The following is a 16888-nucleotide window of genomic DNA, read 5'->3' as shown; positions in this document are numbered from 1 at the left end:
TTAAATTCTTGTGGTTGTTTTTAAGATTAGCATTTTTTAATGTACATAGAATTCCTTTTTTCATCCCTTATCAAAATAAGACAAAAAAGGAATACTGAAATTCAAATCACAATTACTGCCGAACCTAGCCAGTAAGCATCGCTTTACTACCTCACTTTCTTCTACCCCACAGTTTAACAAAACAGTACTTCATTTAATTCTGATAACCACTTGATTTCCCATGCTAAATAGAAAAATCTGAGTCCGAGAAATCATTTACCCAAGGTTTCCTATAGAGAAAAAAAACAAGTCCACCCCCTCCAAGCAGCGGAAAAAAAAGAAAAAGATTGCACTGGTTAAGCCTATTTGAATACACCAAGTCCAGGAAAGAAAAGAATAGAGCAAAAGAGGTGAGGGGAGACGGGAGGGGGGAGGGGGAGGGGAGGGGGGAGGGGAGGGGAGGCGAGAGTAAACCTAAGAAATTCCGTTGCTCAATTTTGTTTCCCTTTTTCTGACAGCCAGTGAGAAAGCAGACCGTTATCACACACATATCATCACCTTTGTTTCTTCACTAGAGAAAACATCCCCAGCCTAGGAACATTTGCTCAGGCAGTAAGGAATAAATATTTACCATTAGCTGGAATTTCCAGTTCTTGGGCACTGAACCCAGATGGCAACCCTGATACTCAACCGTCCACTTTAAGCAGTGTTGGAACTGGAGGTGCCTCCCCACCCAACAGTCAGCAACGAACCCCTCAGTGTTCAGGACTTGAAGGATCCATCCTGTGAATGAGTTGGAGCTACTTAGGAGCATTCTTCCATCTCGCTTGCCTCCAGAATCGGGAAATAATTGCAACTATGAATAGTAAACATTCACCAGGTACTTACTGTGGTACACACTCAACTAATCCTCACAACAGCTCACAGGACAGGCACTAACAGTGTTCCCATTTCCTCAGGAACAAACTGAAGCGGAGAGCCAGGTAACTTACCAGAATGTTCCCAAACTGATATGCTGCCAGGGCAGGAATTTAACCGGGCACACATCTCCACACTCCTGTTCCCATTTGGAGCCGTAACGGCCGATGGATTAGCTGTACATCCAGCACCTTCCCTCCTCCCACTCTTGTGGATTTATTCCCTTAAACCGTGTTAAGTATATATGTTTCTTCCATTCAACCGTAAGCTTCCTTGACAGCACTGACCCCGTCTTATACTCATCTTTGCATTGCCCAAAGTGTCTGGTAAAATACTGTACACCTCATTTGTTATGTAATATAGATAGGAACATAAAATCATGACATCCCCTTTGCTCTTTAGCAGGGGAAACTTAAATCCAGATATGAAAGCATCAAGAGGAAATAACAGTGAAACTAAATTCTCTTTTCCAGCTATCCTTCAAAAACAAAGGGCACGGGTGCCCGGGTGGCTCAGTCAGAAGCATCTGCCTTTGGCTCACATCATGATCTCAGGGTCCTGGGAGCAGGGAGCCTGCTTCTCTCCCTCTCCCTCTGCCTCTCCCCTTGCTTGTGCTCTCTCTCTCTCAGAACTCTCTTTCTGTCAAATAAATAAATAAAATCTTTTAAAAAGGAGGGGGGCAAATAATGCAATTTTTTTATTTAGTTGCCATTTCCAAGACACAGAAAAACAGAATTTATTGCTAGAAACCCTCACTAAGTATTCTTGAGGCCAAAGAAAAATGACTTCAAGTAGAAGTTGAAGCTGCAGAAAGGAAAGAAGAACAGAAAAGATCAATATGCAGGTAAATCCATGTGAATCCTGACTGTGTTAAACCATACTAATTATGCCTTTTGGGGGCTAAGAAACGTGTGGTGTTAAAATTCACGACAATAAAAAACATAATGCAAGTGAAGGATAAATAGAATTAAAGTCTCCTAAGGCTGTTGTGCTGTTTGGAAAGAGAAGTACACACTTAGGAAACATCTCCCATGATTTAAGTGTGCAAGTTGTAATCTCTATGGGAACCATTAAAAGTAAAGTAAAACATTTATAACAAGCCGGAAGAGGAGGAAAAGTGGAATAATAAAAAAAATACTTGATTAATCCAAAGAAGGCAAGAAAGAAGAGAGGGAAAAAAAGAGAGACAGGACAAATACCAAAAAAAAAAAAAAAAAAATCAGATGGTAGATTTAAACCCAAATATATGAGGAATTACATGAGAAATGTAACCACACTGAAATTCTCTAATTCAATGACAAACACTGTCGGACTAGATTTTTTATAAAACCTTAAAATATATGCTGCTTACAAAAGACTTTCTTTAAATAAAGCCTCAGGAAAAAAAAAAAGTAAAAGGATGGAAAAAAAGAGATAGCATACAATTTGGAATGCTGTATTAGGGTTTTTAAATAACTTTGGCCAAGTCCCAATAACTTCCAACTATTGTCCCACTGCTTTGCCGCATCTACCAAATGCTGATGCCCTGGACGGGAGGAACGCACAGGATTCTGGAAGGCTGCAGACGTTGAACTCGAAAAATACAATACATACCTCCGATAAAGAAAGAGTCAGGAAGGTGAATGGACAAATAAACTGGTACAGTCAGAGAATGGAATATTATTCGGAGCTAAAAAATGAGCCATCAAGTCATGCAAAGACGTGATGGAGCCTTAACTGCACATTATTAAGTGAAAGAAGCCCATCTGAAAAGGCTGCGTGATTTCCACCATATGACATTCTGGAAAAGGCAAAACCATGGACACAGTAAAAAGATCAGTGGTTGTCAGGGGTGGGGTAGGAGGGAGAGCAGTCTCAATATTCTGTATGATAGTATAATGATGAATATATGTCATTATACATCTGTCCACACCTACAGAATATACAACTTAGTGAGCTCTAAGGTATCGGCTTAGAGTGATTATTATATGTCAACGTAGGTTCATCCTTGGTAAAAAATGTACCATTCTGGTAAGTGATACTGACAGTGGGGGAGGCTATGCAAATGTTGGAGCAGAAGGTATATGGGAAATCTCTGTATCTCCCTCTCAATTTTGTTTTAACTAAAAGTGCTCTTAAAAACTTAATTAAAAAAAAAAAGGCCTCAGGGCGCCTCAGTCCGTTAAGCGGCTGCCTTTGGCTTGGGTCATGATCTCAGGGTCCTGGGATGGAGCCCCGCATTGGGCTCCTTGCTCAGGGGGGAGCCTGCTTCTCCCTCTGCCTGCCATTCCCCCTGCTTGTGCTTTCTCTCTCTCTCTCTTGTTCTCTCTGTGTCAAATAAATGAATTAAAAAAATAAAAATTAAGGGCACCTGGGTGGCTCAGTTGGTTAAGCGACTGCCTTCGGCTCAGGTCATGATCCTGGAGTCCCGGGATCGAGTCCCACATCGGGCTCCCTGCTCAGCAGGGAGTCTGCTTCTCCCTCTGACCCTCTTCCCTCTCATGCTCTCTATCTCTCATTCTCTCTCTCTCAAATAAATAAATAAAATCTTTAAAAAAAAACAAATAAAAATTAAATAAATAAATAAATAAAGGACTCAACAGTACACCAAAAAGTGAATATTATTATATAATATTTTTAGTACACAAAGAAATTTTTTTAAAAAAGAAAAAGTCAGACTGGGATGCATTTAATTAAAAAATGGCTAATAGGCCACCATGGTTAATAATGGACCAGCTGTTCCTGACAGAGGTAACTAAAAGGCACACCAGGCTAATCCTTTGTGTGGAACATAAGGTGGGTGCTCTCAGGTTCATGAATAGGAAAAAACATTAACCATTTTCAAACAATGCACACAGTCATTTTTACACATTAAGCTTCCATTAACTCCTAGGGCCAAGTCTCAAGTCCCCAGCAGGACCACAATACACAAAGAATACAAATCCATCATCAAGTGGGAAGAAAAAGTCTCAATTATGCCCCCTGCATTCTGTCTTGTTTGACTCAACTAATCTCAGAGATAACCTGTAGACAATTACATACTGTGTGATTACTAAGAGCTGACCGGCAGAAATCCATGCTCCTTGGCTATTAAAATTAGAGTCAAGAGCTGGGTCCACAATGTGGCTAGACAATGATGGGCATTATGAAAACATGGACTGAGAAGCTTAATATTGGCTTCTTAGGCCCCGTCATCACACACAGGTTACACTAGAACCACAGAGAAAGCTATAGGATATGCATTGATGCCCCTCTCCCTTAAAAAATAAATAACAGAATAGATATTAGAATCTTGTTGGATATAGACGATTTAAGAGGAAAGAACTAAAGGGTACAAGAGTTTGGCACTTGGGGACTACGTATTTTGTTTTGTTTTCTTATTCACTGACACTGTGATTTTTGTTATGAATCGCTCTCCTTGATATGCAGTCTCCCCCACAGAGGCTTTGGGCCCACCTTTCCCAGCACCTATGACAGTGCCTGGAATAAAGTAGGTGCTCAGTAGACATTCATGGACCTCAACAGAATCATCAGAGACACATACAAGTAATTTGTTACAGTCAATACTCCACCACCATCACTACCCCCTCCAAAAGAGAAGTAATCCCAAACACTAGGACCAAATTCTAAATGCTGAATGTACAACAGAAAAATGAGACAGACTTGCAGAATCCAAGAGCGAAGTAAGTTTTTAACAATTTTTTTTGGCAAATCTGACCCAATGTTACAAACCTCACTCAATGCTACCAAGGAAGAATGGGTTGTCACACGAACCTCGGTCTGCTCTCCTGAAACCGAAATGAGGAGGGCCTCCCTCTCTCAATTTAGCACAAACAAAGCCCTACCTATCCTTTCTCGGGTGCCCTTTCAGCTTAGTCGTTTGATGAAATACTTTAAATCACAAAAGCAACGTGTTTTCATTGCAGAAAATTAAAAAAAAAAAAAAATCACTTCTAATCGTACCACCTGGAATTAGTAATGTAAGATTAACATTTGTGCTCTTTCATTTCCCCATGTTTATGTTTTCCCGTGGTTTTATATCTAATGAGAAACCTCCTTTTCCCTTAAAAATGCATCATGATCATCCACTTTATGAAATATTCCATTTAACCAAATCCTAACATTGCATCAACCACATTTTACCTTTCTTGTAAGTATCATCAAAAAGATCTAATGACTTATTCTCCAGTATCTGGATCCTTCTTCAGGTCTGCTGCTCATCTTACCAGCTCTAAAAGTCAACATTCCAAGGAAGCCCATTCATGTTTGAGCCACACTTCTGATATCGTTCTCAGGAAGTCACAAGACATTGGTGTGTGCCTTTGAATGTTTACCATCCCATCTATTCATAAATATTTTTTTCTGAAATTCCACACCTCGAAGAAGTTAAAAATATGCCAGGAGTTTAAAGATCACTTTTGGCATCAATTAGCACCTATAAACTTTATCCAGTCACTTAAATAAAAGATCCACCTGATAAATGTTTACCTCCATAGTGAAGAAATACTACACTGTTCATATAAAAAAGAATAAAAGCACATGATATATAAAACTTGGTACAGGACGGTCGCGAATTAGAGTCGATGGGGGAAATGTCTCTCTCCAGCTCTTTCGGTAATGAGTTTAGAGCACTGGAAAATAACAGCGACAGAATGGCCTTTTAAAATTTTAAGTGGGTTTTATCAGGTCTCAGTGGCAACATTTCCTTTACTTTGGGAATATATTCGGAAACTTTAATCGAAGTCTGTGAGACATATAAGTCAATACCCAAATTTGTACTTAATTCATGGCCTTTCAGGGTTGCATACTATGAGTAAGGAAAGGCTAAGTAAAATCAGTTATGTTATGATCATAACTACCATTTGTAAAGCACCTTCAATGCATCAGGCATCCCATGTACTTTACCTCTAGTCTTAATTAGCCCATTAAGGCTGGCTTACACATGAGAAAACAGAAGCAGAGAAAGTTGAAGTAATTTGTCCTTGGTCACCCAGCTAGTAAGTGTCAGAGCCAGGATTCAAATCCAGTGCTGCCTGGCTCCAAAGCTGACCAGTGACTATTAGTAAATCACACTCCTGGGTGCCCTCAGTTCCCATCTGATGTGCAGACTGAACAAGCCCAAGAAGAAGGATCCATCCATCCCGTTACCCACTGCTGTCAGCTCGATCTGCATCCTCAGAAGGTAAGATTGAGCTTCCCTAAACTACATCACAAAAACATATCCTGGGGGCAATGGGTTGGTGGAGAGAGAATAGGAAAAAAAAAAAATCTTCCTTCTTGGATTTGTTCCGAGTGTGTTATGCAAAATGAGACTGTACGTGGGATAACAAGAAGCAGATCTGGCTGTAGAGTCTGATGCTAGAATATACCCCAAACAGGATGATTCTCAACTTTGCACATTAGCATTATTTAGGGAACTTTTTAAAATACTGATCTGTGGCCCTCCCCCTAGAGATTCTGATCTCACTGGTCTACAGTGGGGTCCAAGTTATCAGAATTTTTTTAAAGTTTCTAGATGGGGGCGCCTGGGTGACTCAGTCAGTTAGGCGTCTGCCTTCTGCTGGGGTCATAATCCCGGGCAACTGGGATCGAGCCCCACGTCAGGAGAATCTGCTTCTCCCTCTCTCTCTCTGCCCCTCCCATCGCCTGTGTGCTCTCTCTCTCTCTCTCTCTCAAATAAATAAGTAAAATCTTTAAACTAACACAAGTTAAAAAAAAATAAAGTTTCTAGATGATTGTAATGGACAACGACTGAGAACCACGGCCCTAGAAGGGGAATGTGTGTGAACCAAAACACCTAACACCTGTATTTTTCCTTATTCTATATCCCTGGTTCAGGGAGAAAAAGGTTAGTTGGAAAGACCAACAACCCAGTTTCATTACCTGGGCCGTATCTTCCATCAGTCCCCGAATCTTCTCCACGACATCATTGCGTCGGTGCTGACGCAGGGCGCTGATTAACTGGGCGAGGCTGGCCTCGGGCCCCCGGATGGTCCAGTGCTGCAGAGCGGCGTAGGCCCGCTCATGGTCGGCCGTGTACCCGTTGGAGAAAGCAGCCACTTCTCTCTCACTGGCATTGCACAGAAACTGGTAGATGTCCTTCCACTGGCTTCCCACTTGGGCTGCGACGAGTTTCAGGATGTCAATCCCTAAACCAGAGGGAAAATAAAATTAAAGACAAATCCATGGGATTGGCATGGGAGGGAAGGTCTTTCTCTATGGCTACTCTATTCTAATGAACTAAAAAAAGAAGCACACTCTCCCATTGTTACCTGGTCAAAGGAATGGACTGCCTTCTCTAAGCACTCAGCATCTGCAGCCCCTCCTGGGGACTAATTAGGTGACCTCCTGCAAATTTCACTTCCTGAATGTGGAGCGAGAAGAAGGAGTGAATCCTAGAAGGGCAATAACTACTACCCCTCAAAAAGCTGTTTTGAAAGCCAAACCAGAACAAAATAATCAGTGATTCCTTTGTTACTGCTAAAAACAAGTGTAAACAAATAAGAGGCCCCCCAGACCAAAAAAGTGGTGACTTCATGAAATTAAGAAAAAAGTAAACTACGGATTAAAACTGCCGTGGAGTTGATCCAACACTGTCTGGATAAAGCGTCTTCAGATTCTAGCAATAGTGTCCTTTATGTCAGCCGACAGTTTGCCCAGCCATTCCAGCCCCAGGGAGGCACTCCTGAAGGACTGCTGGTTCCCGGTGCTCTAATCCTATGCTCAACAAGCAATTTTCTGGTCTATTGCTCAGTCTTGTAAGTTGACCTGTATAGTTATAATGGAGACAACCACCAAAATGACAGTATAATAATAATCACTATAGTCTCCCGGGTTTTATGTTAAGGTGTTGGCTCTTAGAACATCTTTATAAAGCATTAACATTCCAATTGCACAGATAAGGCAATAACACCTAGAAAAATCATGATTTGCCCAGTATCACAAAGGTAGCTGGGTGGGAACTGAACCCAACTCACCGGACAGTGCATTCTATTGTCATTCTGGCTTCTCAGTCACTTGTAAACTGGGTCGGTGTGGGTCTGCAGTATGCAGATCTGAGGAGCGCAGGGTGAAATGCGAAGTCAAATCTCAAAGCTGCAAGCTCAAGATGAGCCCTTGGCACCGACCCTCTGTGAGGTGTGGCTTTCCCTGAGCAGCACGCTCTGGTGTCTTCCTCTTCAAAGCACTTTCTCTCTGCATTTATATACTGACTTTGTCCAAACTGCTACATGGGGTCATAGCGAACCTCACGGTATGGGATCTGGCAGTTTACCACACAGGGGGGTGAGTCCTCTCAGCCAATACCATGTCTTTGAATGAAGCCATACCCACATGCCCAGATACCAGAGTTGTAACAGTTAACAGTGTCTTTAAAACACTAACAACTAAAAAAAAAAAAAAGAAAAGAAAAGAAAAAAGAAAAAAAAGGAGTCAAGTTTCCAAGCGAAGTAGGAAAAGAAAGGGAGAGAATAAAGAAAAGCTTCCTATTACAGAGAATTGTATTTTTCAATTAACTAGAGGTTAACCAGGGGAAAACAATCTTTTTGTGCTCCCATCAGTTGTTGGGGAAAATATCTATAAAATTAGCTCTCGATTTTTGCCTAAGAAAAGCGCAATACCAATTCCAGAAGTTTCTTTGAAAATGGAGGACTTGGTGTTTCCTCAACATAAATCCTTACTCTGCCACGCCAACCTGTAGAGGCAGATGATCTGCAAGAGTGCATACAAATCCTGAATCAACCACCCACAAATGGCTTTTGAAAAATAAGTTCCTAGTAGAAGGCTGCTTTCTTGTCAACTCTAAGAGTAGAATGCCACAGAATGAGGCATTACTGCACTTTTCACATGATTTTCCCTGGCAGTGTGAAATACACTTGAACCAGTTGCTTTTCAATTTTTAGGGCAATGTTTTAGCCAGATACAGAGCTTTTGATTTCAAGCAACAGACTCAAAAAAAATAAAATAAAATAAAAAATTCCATGTCCTATTTAAAACCCTGCAGGTAACGTTAAGGAGCAAACCAGCTCTTTGTGATTGATGTGGTAGGTTCCTCCAAATACCAAAAGGCACGTTAGTCCCTGAATCTTAATTTAGGTTAATTTGACGAAGGCCCACAGCGCCTTACATGAAAACATGACTGCATTTTCTTGTACATGGGACCTTTGCTTAAATCTTCATAATGCCGATGACAGTGTGGCTTTGGGCAAACCACTAACTGTCATGTCCATTTCCTCATTTGTACAATGGACATACTCACTATGGTCCCTGGGGATGAGCTGATTAACATTTTCTATAGAGTTGATTTATTTTTGGAAGTACCCCATCATTATAAATGTTCCATATACTGAACACTAAAACTTAAGACTAAATGCATTTCTGATGCAAATACACAGCCTTTATAGAGTAATTACAGAGTTTAAAAGGCTCAAACATAACAACAGTTCCCTCTTCCAAAACTCAGTATTTATACTTTATTTTCAGCCACAAAATAAAGAAAAAAGAGGAAAAAAAGGAAAACACGAAGAACAGACACAATGAGATTTTCCTTCAACCAACATTGACTGGAAGCTAAATTTAAGGCCCACAAATCAGGTCTCATCTCACTTTTTTTCCTAGGAAAACGTGGAGTCAATGCGCGGGAGCTGCCCCGGGTCAGCAGTGTTCTTGAGCGCAGCCCCCTCCCATGGCCCAGTGATAAATCTAAACATGCCAGAGAAAATGGCTGGTGACAGCAGCCTTCCAACATGGCGAGGAGTCCCAACACCGCAGCAGGGGAGGGGCCCCTGAGCGCGCTGCACCTTGTCCCCACCTCACCAAAGGGGAAAGAAAAGCTTGCAGGGTATTTCAAGAGCATTTGTTGAGCAGTCACTGCGGGTTCCTGGGTTTGCTGGTCTGAGAACCCTTACAAAATTTTAATGCAGAAAGAATTTATCCCCAAGAAAATCAAGTAATGCCAATGAAACATAAAATTTGATGGACTTTGAAAGTGTTCTTTATTCAGAAAAAGAAGTTTTAGGCAAAACAAAAGAATACAATTACAGAGCAAAGCAGGAAGATAATTAAACTAGATTAAAAGAGTTTTACCTGGGGGCTGGGCCCGGAGCTGGAGGTTCCTGGGTAAAGAAACAGAAGGGACTCCAAGGTAGTCACAGGTTCTATTTGCTAAACTGGATGCTGGGGAAATGGGTCTTCCTTTTATCTTATTACTTTATTATTGGTTCAAGGTCAGCTAGCTAGTTAATGGTACCTCTGTTGCAGTTCACAGGGAGGGAACGTGGTGTAGTAAGGAGCTTTATTATATGCTGGAATTATGAATGCACTCGGGGTTGGATATGATGTGTATGCTTTCTTCCTGACCTGTTATTACTGACCAAGCAGATGCTGGGAAAGTTTTCTCCGGGGCTAAAAAGTTTATTTCTTTTCTTTAAAATTACGGTATGGTACCCTTGGGGGTGGGGGGAGAGAGAGGGGTCAACAAACTTTTTCTATAAAGGCCAACCAACAGTAAACATATTAGGTTTTGAGTACAGGGAGGTCTCATGCAATTTCTCCTGCAACATGAGATGGCCCAAGGCTATATAGTTCACCAACCCCTGAAACTGTTGCAATTTTAAGGGACCATAGCTAAATTACCAAACGGAATAAAGATTTAGAAAAACATTTTGTTAAACACCCCTCCACAGACGCGCGCGCGCGCGCGCGCACACACACACACACACACACACACACACACACACACACACAAGATGATTCAAATTCCCGCCCCAGTTATGAATGTGACATAAGGGTTAGGGAAATGGAGACCAACTCTCTGGCTGACAGAGTGCCCCAATCCCCTGTCACATCAGATTTCCAAGTTTTCATCGAGACTGGAAACAGATGTGTTGAATCGATCTGACCCCTTTGGCTGAAAGTGATGCCAAGTCTCTTTTTTTGTAGGTTGAAAACAAACAACACATCCCTCAACCCACCAAAGTGCTGACAGGGGTATGGAGCTTAACTCTGCTTTTCCTGTGATGTCAGGTCCTAGAGCTCTGAGAATGAAGCTTCTAAAGAAATCGTCACAGGAGTCAACCAAGCCCTTATCCACCAGACGCTGTTCTCACCAGGAGCTGTGTGCGAGAAGGTGGCCCTGGCCCCAGGACAGAGCTTTTGAATTGTAAGGGGCAGGTAGTGGAAAGATCATGAACTTGGCCATCATGAGCTATGGATTCAAATGCCATGATTTGTCAGTTGTGTGACCTTGAAAAACGAGCACCTCTACGATTTCAGTGTCCCCATCAATAAAAGGACAACACCACCTCTCCTCTCATAGGGTAGGTAAGGCGATTTATGGGATCACGTAGTAAAACCAGCAAGCCAAGAACCTGAGCACACGTCAGTTTCGCGTCCCCCATCCCCGCCATCTCTGCACGGACAAGTCATCGGGGCAATGGACCTAAAAGTTGGTGGGAGTTTTGCAGAGACATGGGTTTTAGCGCCAGGACTGTAGGTACTGAATGATGAAGGCAAGCGCCACAATCCTGGCTTCCTGTGCTTTCCGGCACCTCACCAGTACATGTCAAAAGGGGCACCACCACCCTGAAGGGCCCCATTCAGAGAAAGGCAAATGTCAAAGAAGAAGACATGGAGGGCGTCCCATCAGTACTCGCTGCTGACACTGCCCAGATCCCCCATGAGCGAACGTGAGAACAGAGGCATGAGACCATCGACTGGGCTATTGTGGATGAAAAGGCATTTTCTAGAGCTTTCTAAAATCCTGAATTAGACCTTATCGGGGTGACAACATTAATTTGAGGCTCATTTCTTTAAGTTCAATGTCAGCTCCAGTATGCAAAAAAAAAAAAAAAGAGTTCCACGTCTTTTCATAAAAACCTGAATTGACCTTTATCATCAGAGAAGGTATTAGAGCTCTTTCCTTTTAGAGATAAATACCTGAAATGGGTGCCATCCTTAAGAACCCACATTAAAGCCTCGCTGGATGAGTGATGAAGGACAGTGATGACAGAGCCCGAGGAAAAAAAGGCCATTTGTAATGCACAACACAGCACCCCATTTCATGATCTGCACCCGGCTTCGCACAGAACACGTTCATGGGAGACATGAGCAGGTTATAGACTTTGGTACCAAACTTATGGTACCACCATATAATGGTACCAAATTCTCATCATTTAAAAGATTCGAGCATTCCCACAGCCATCTCCCATGCTTGTGAAATGTAATGTCAGTTCTCATTATTCTTCTAGAAAGAGAGACAGAGGGACAAATAATGAGAAAATTCCCATCGAGGCAATTAATACACAACCTCCTCCCAGGACAGATGACTCCACAGTTATCCCCATACTGGTTTCTCTACACAAAGCAGTCTCCTGTGAGGCACACAAAAAACAGGAGACAATGAGTTCAAGGTTCTCTCCCTTCTACCATCACCCTAATTCCTGTCCCCTAGACATTGCTCTTTATTAGCACATGCTGTGACCTCAGGCTTCTGAACTGCAGGTACAGGGGCAGCACATCCAATGTATGTCAAGTTCGAAATCTGAATACAAGCGTGGCTTTAGCCTTCCTAGAATTGATGTTCTTCCCTATACAATGGTCATGTCCTCACTCATGCCTTTTCTGACCACCTTCTGCCCAAGCCCCATGTCGACTTTGACTATCATTATCTCCATCACCTCCCAGAGCCTAGCACATACTAGGAATACAATGATCATCTTAAATGGATGAATGAATGAATGAGAGCCTTTTTTGTCAGCTTCCCCTCTTGCCTGATCCCCTACACACACCTTTTATCATCTCATTAATCTCTATGGCTGCTGCCACTGAGAACATGGGGGGGGCCACATGCCAACACACCCTTGTCGTGAAGCCATGCCAGATCAATCTCATGCGGTCCCCGATGGGTGGAAGCTGGGCTTCCTGGCACAGGAACCCCGTTCTTGTGCAAGAGCCTCTCTGTCTGGCGGTGCCCTCCTCTCCATCAGGGTGGTCCACTACGTCCATGTCAGGCACCAGAAGAAAAGTCTCCTGGGTTCTGCCCCTGCAGAGAGCAACTGTCTAGACCAAGGTCTGTCTGGCCCGATTACACAGTAAGTGCTTCTAAAAGCAACAAACTCGAAACATGTGCATGTGTTTTGTAGTAACTACTATATCATAGGATGATTTAAAAATGGGCTATCAACAGGAATCACTCCCAATACATCACACAGGAAACTGCTTTATCAGCGCTTGGGAGCCCAGAATGCCCCAAGTTAAAAATACCCCTTCCCTTGTTGAAGTACAAATGTTATAGGAACTGCTTAGACCTCATTTTAACCCAAAAAGTGACTTCTGAAGCAGAATTAATCACTATCTTATTGAAGGTTCAATGGACAATCATCATAAGTTCAGATGAATTCCCTAAGCTACTGACAAACCTGTGCAAAGGTCTCATCAAGCTAATGATGGACTGTTTACCAATGACAAGTGCTATCAAAACAGTAGACAATTTTCCAGATGGAAAAACCAGATGCCACTGCTGCGGTAAGGAAAACCAATAACCTTTTATTTCATCCCATGGAGGAAAACAAAAAGCACAAAGCCAAAAATCCCTCCTTCCTCCTGGTCTTAGTCTGTGTCTGAAATTGTTCATTTATTTATCCAACAAAAATGTATGGAGCAGTGACTCCATCCCCTGACCCTATTCTAGGCTCTGGGGGCATGGCGGGACAGAGCAAAACCAAAGCCTTTCCTCGTGAAGCCTGCATTCTCCTGGGGGACACGGGATGTAATAAAATATTTAGTGATAGATAGTGAGGCCCTGCTGAAGAGGAAAATAAAGCAGGGACCAGGGATGGGAGGGCAGGACTGTCATTTTTAGATATGGGGCCTTCGTCCTCAAAGCTAAAAGGTGACCTTGCTGAGGTTAACATTTGAATCAAGACCTAAAGGAAGTAAGACAGCAAGGCATGCAGGTATGTGAGGGAATGGACTCCTAGGCAGAAGGAACGGCAGGTCTGGGGGATGGAAGGGCACTGGCATGCACAAGGAGGAGCAGGGGGGGCTGGTGTGGTGGAAGCCAGTGGGCAAAGGGGGAGGGTGACGGGGGTCACAGGCTGAGAGACAAATGGCGAGTACGGATTGCACTGGGTCTTGAGGCTGCTACTCTGCATGCAACAAAAAGTCCCTGGAGACTATTAAAAAAGTCTCAATGTCTCAGTCTTGAATGGCACCATGTGACTTCCATTTGGGCGGGATCATTCTGGCTGCTGTGTCAGGAATATATGGAAAGGTCACAGGCAGAGGAGGAGCCACTGGTCAGAGCCCACAGCCATTATCCAAGGGAGGGGACTGACTTCATTTGGGCCAGAGGGGCCATAGTGGAAATGATAGGAAATGGTCAACTTCTGTATAGATTCTGAAGGAAGAGCTGATGGGATCTGCTACCGGGTTTGCTAACTACGGGGTGCAAGAGAAGGGAAGGAGGCACTCTCTAATGTTCTGGCCTAAGCAACTGGAAGGCTGGAGGGGGCTCTTTCTGCAATGGGTGACTGACGTGGGGTTGTGCTTTGGGATTTGGTTTAGACAGCTTAGGTGTCGAGCATCTAGACATCTGGGTCAGTCACGCAAGGGAGAGGGTATTCACATGTTGTGTTCAGGTGCAAGAACCAGGCTGGATCTACGCACTTGGGAATCACCAGCAAAGATAGATGGTCTTTAGAGGTCTGGGTCACCACAGGAGGGAGCATGTGCAGGGAGAAAAGCCCTGGGGCTGTCCACTGTTCACAGGTCAAGTGAAAGAGGAGGAACCAGCCAAGGAGATGAAAAAGGAATGGCCAGAGAGATGGGAGGAGGACCAGCAGAGAACAGTGTCCTGGAGGCCAAGGTAAGGAAGTGTTTCGCGGAGAAGGAAATCAAGAGTGTTCAATGCTGCCAAGAGGCCAAGGAGAGGAAACTAAACTGAACAGTGCAGTTAGAATCATGTGGTCAGACCCTATGGAAAAGACACAAGATTGTGGCTAAGATACTGCCATAGTTCACGGGTCCTAGGACATCTGAACCCGTATTTGAATCAACGCCTTTTCACAGTTTGGTGACGGTGGGTTTTCTTCCTTAGTGGCATATAAGAAAATGATATGTCACCATCAGTGGTGTCTTAGATTTGGTAAGACATAGTAAGAGTCACTATTTTTTAAACATGTAAACTTGAACCCACCTATGTTTTAGAAGTCGACATACCATCAACACACAATGTGTCAAATTCTGTGCATACCCCGCAATGTTAACAACCAGTTACTCCTGAAGAACGATCAACAGAAATCTAGAAATTCCTCCTCCTCGGCAAAATCTGCTTACATAACACCTGACCAGGTTGATTCAAGGGCACTCATTTTTAAGGATTTTGTTTGTTTCCTTTTGTATTTTATAGTCCTACGTAGGGGGAGAACGCTGATTTGTCTTTCAATATCCCAAACAGCTTAAATTCAAAAGCTGTTAGTTAGGTAAATTACAAAATAAAATACGCATTTAAAAATAAATACCTTTTATACCCTAAAGCCTAGAGGAAGACGTCATCAGTGGGCGAGCCTGGGGTGGGTGGACAGCCGCCTGTGACACCCCAGGGCAAAAGCCCCTCTCTGGCCTCTTTGGGCATGAGATAATGCTTTTTAGGCTACAGTGATAAGAAGAGGCTTTTCTCCTGCAACAGTTCTGCCTGCTGTATAATCCCCAGACATCCTCAGCGGTTAAACAGAAAGGTGCGGTCTGCTGAAAGTGGCATCGCTGGATGCAAAGGTGAAGGCAGTAGGGTGAGGGGTTCCGGGGCAGGGGGAAGCCTCTTGCAGCCGCTGGAAAATCACTGCAGTAGGGCAGCCCCAGGGATGGGGCAAAGGACACAGCAACCTCTTCAGTGAAACAATCCGCTCCCTTCAGCCCAGCTTCCTGGTGGTTACACTTCCAGTCTACTTCCCATAGGAAATTTGGGCCGTCTGGAATTTTTAGTCAAGGAGGCTTCAGGCAAAGAAGGAATGTTTCTCTGCTCGCAGCTGTCCGCTGTCTGGGGCTGAGAAAACCCAAGTTCAACAGACGTGACTTCTGATTAGCAAAGCACCTCTGACTTATCGGTCACAGCCTTTATTTTTTCCAAGAACCCTTGGGGCCTTGAGCCCATTGGGTATCTGGCTTTCGAATTTTCCCCTTTCAAGCAATCGAAGAAAAAAAGCAAAAAGGAGGAAACCAGTGTGACTTCTACAAAGGACAACTCCTTACTGATGATAATTTTGTAGTTGTTTTACTTTAGAACAAGCTGGGCTTTGCTAAGGGAAATAACATTTTCTTAATGGAGGATGATTAAAAAAAAAAAATCAACCATAGAAACCTAGACATTTCCAGCCTCAGGTGATTCATGGGAAATCCAGACTGTAAGAATCACGGGGCAGTATCTAGAGTCAGACTGGTACCCAAGTTTTAAAAACCCAGCTTTGCCACTTCCTAGCTGTGTGACCTGGAGCGAGTTACTCCCTCAGCCTCAGTGTCCCCATCTGTAAAGTGGTGATAATAGTGGCCTACGTCCCAGGGTTATGGAAATCAGGTTAATATTTTGAAAATACTTAGGGCAGGATATGGCGCTCGGTCAGCATGAGATAAGTCTTTGTTGAAGAAAAGTAAACAAGACTTAATGGCAGCAGAGACCTTTCTTATAAGGTTAGAAAAATAGATTTCGTAATCACAGTGTAACAGGTCTTCTTTGCATCCCAGAATCATGTCGTGATCTTGCCTATGTCAATACTAAGAAACACCTCACAGTGTCACTTTAGGGAAAAAAAAAAGAGTGGAGAAGTACTTATTATCAAATTCCTAACACACATTTGTTCTTCTTTGAACACTGCATAGAGTAGTTTTCATAATTCAGTTGAAATGTTTTAAGTCATTCCTGAAACCTGATGGAAGAGAATATTGATACTGTTCAAATACATATGGGGCACAGCTTCTGGTTACTCAACATCTGTCCCCTAACCAGTCACTGCAACCTTGA

The 16888-nt window shown here is 43.1% G+C and overlaps 1 protein-coding gene across 2 annotated transcripts in view; it reads right to left on the bottom strand.

The window, feature by feature from the left end:
- TNFRSF21 (TNF receptor superfamily member 21) overlaps positions 1-16888 on the bottom strand; it is a 67491-nt gene that overhangs the window by 15292 nt on the left and 35311 nt on the right. For both annotated transcript variants that reach the window (XM_028097749.2, XM_088023947.1), the window contains exon 4: positions 6760-7025. In XM_028097749.2, coding sequence (XP_027953550.2) covers positions 6760-7025 — 266 coding nt within the window. The remainder of the gene's footprint in view (positions 1-6759; positions 7026-16888) is intronic.

This window comes from Eumetopias jubatus, unplaced genomic scaffold (genome assembly GCF_037043125.1).
Source record: "Eumetopias jubatus isolate StellerSeaLion01/CBP00866 unplaced genomic scaffold, mEumJub1_p1.0 scaffold_6, whole genome shotgun sequence".
NCBI classification, from domain to species: Eukaryota; Metazoa; Chordata; class Mammalia; order Carnivora; family Otariidae; genus Eumetopias; species Eumetopias jubatus.
Note: the sequence above shows the minus strand (reverse complement) of the source record. Positions and strands in the feature narration are given on the sequence as shown.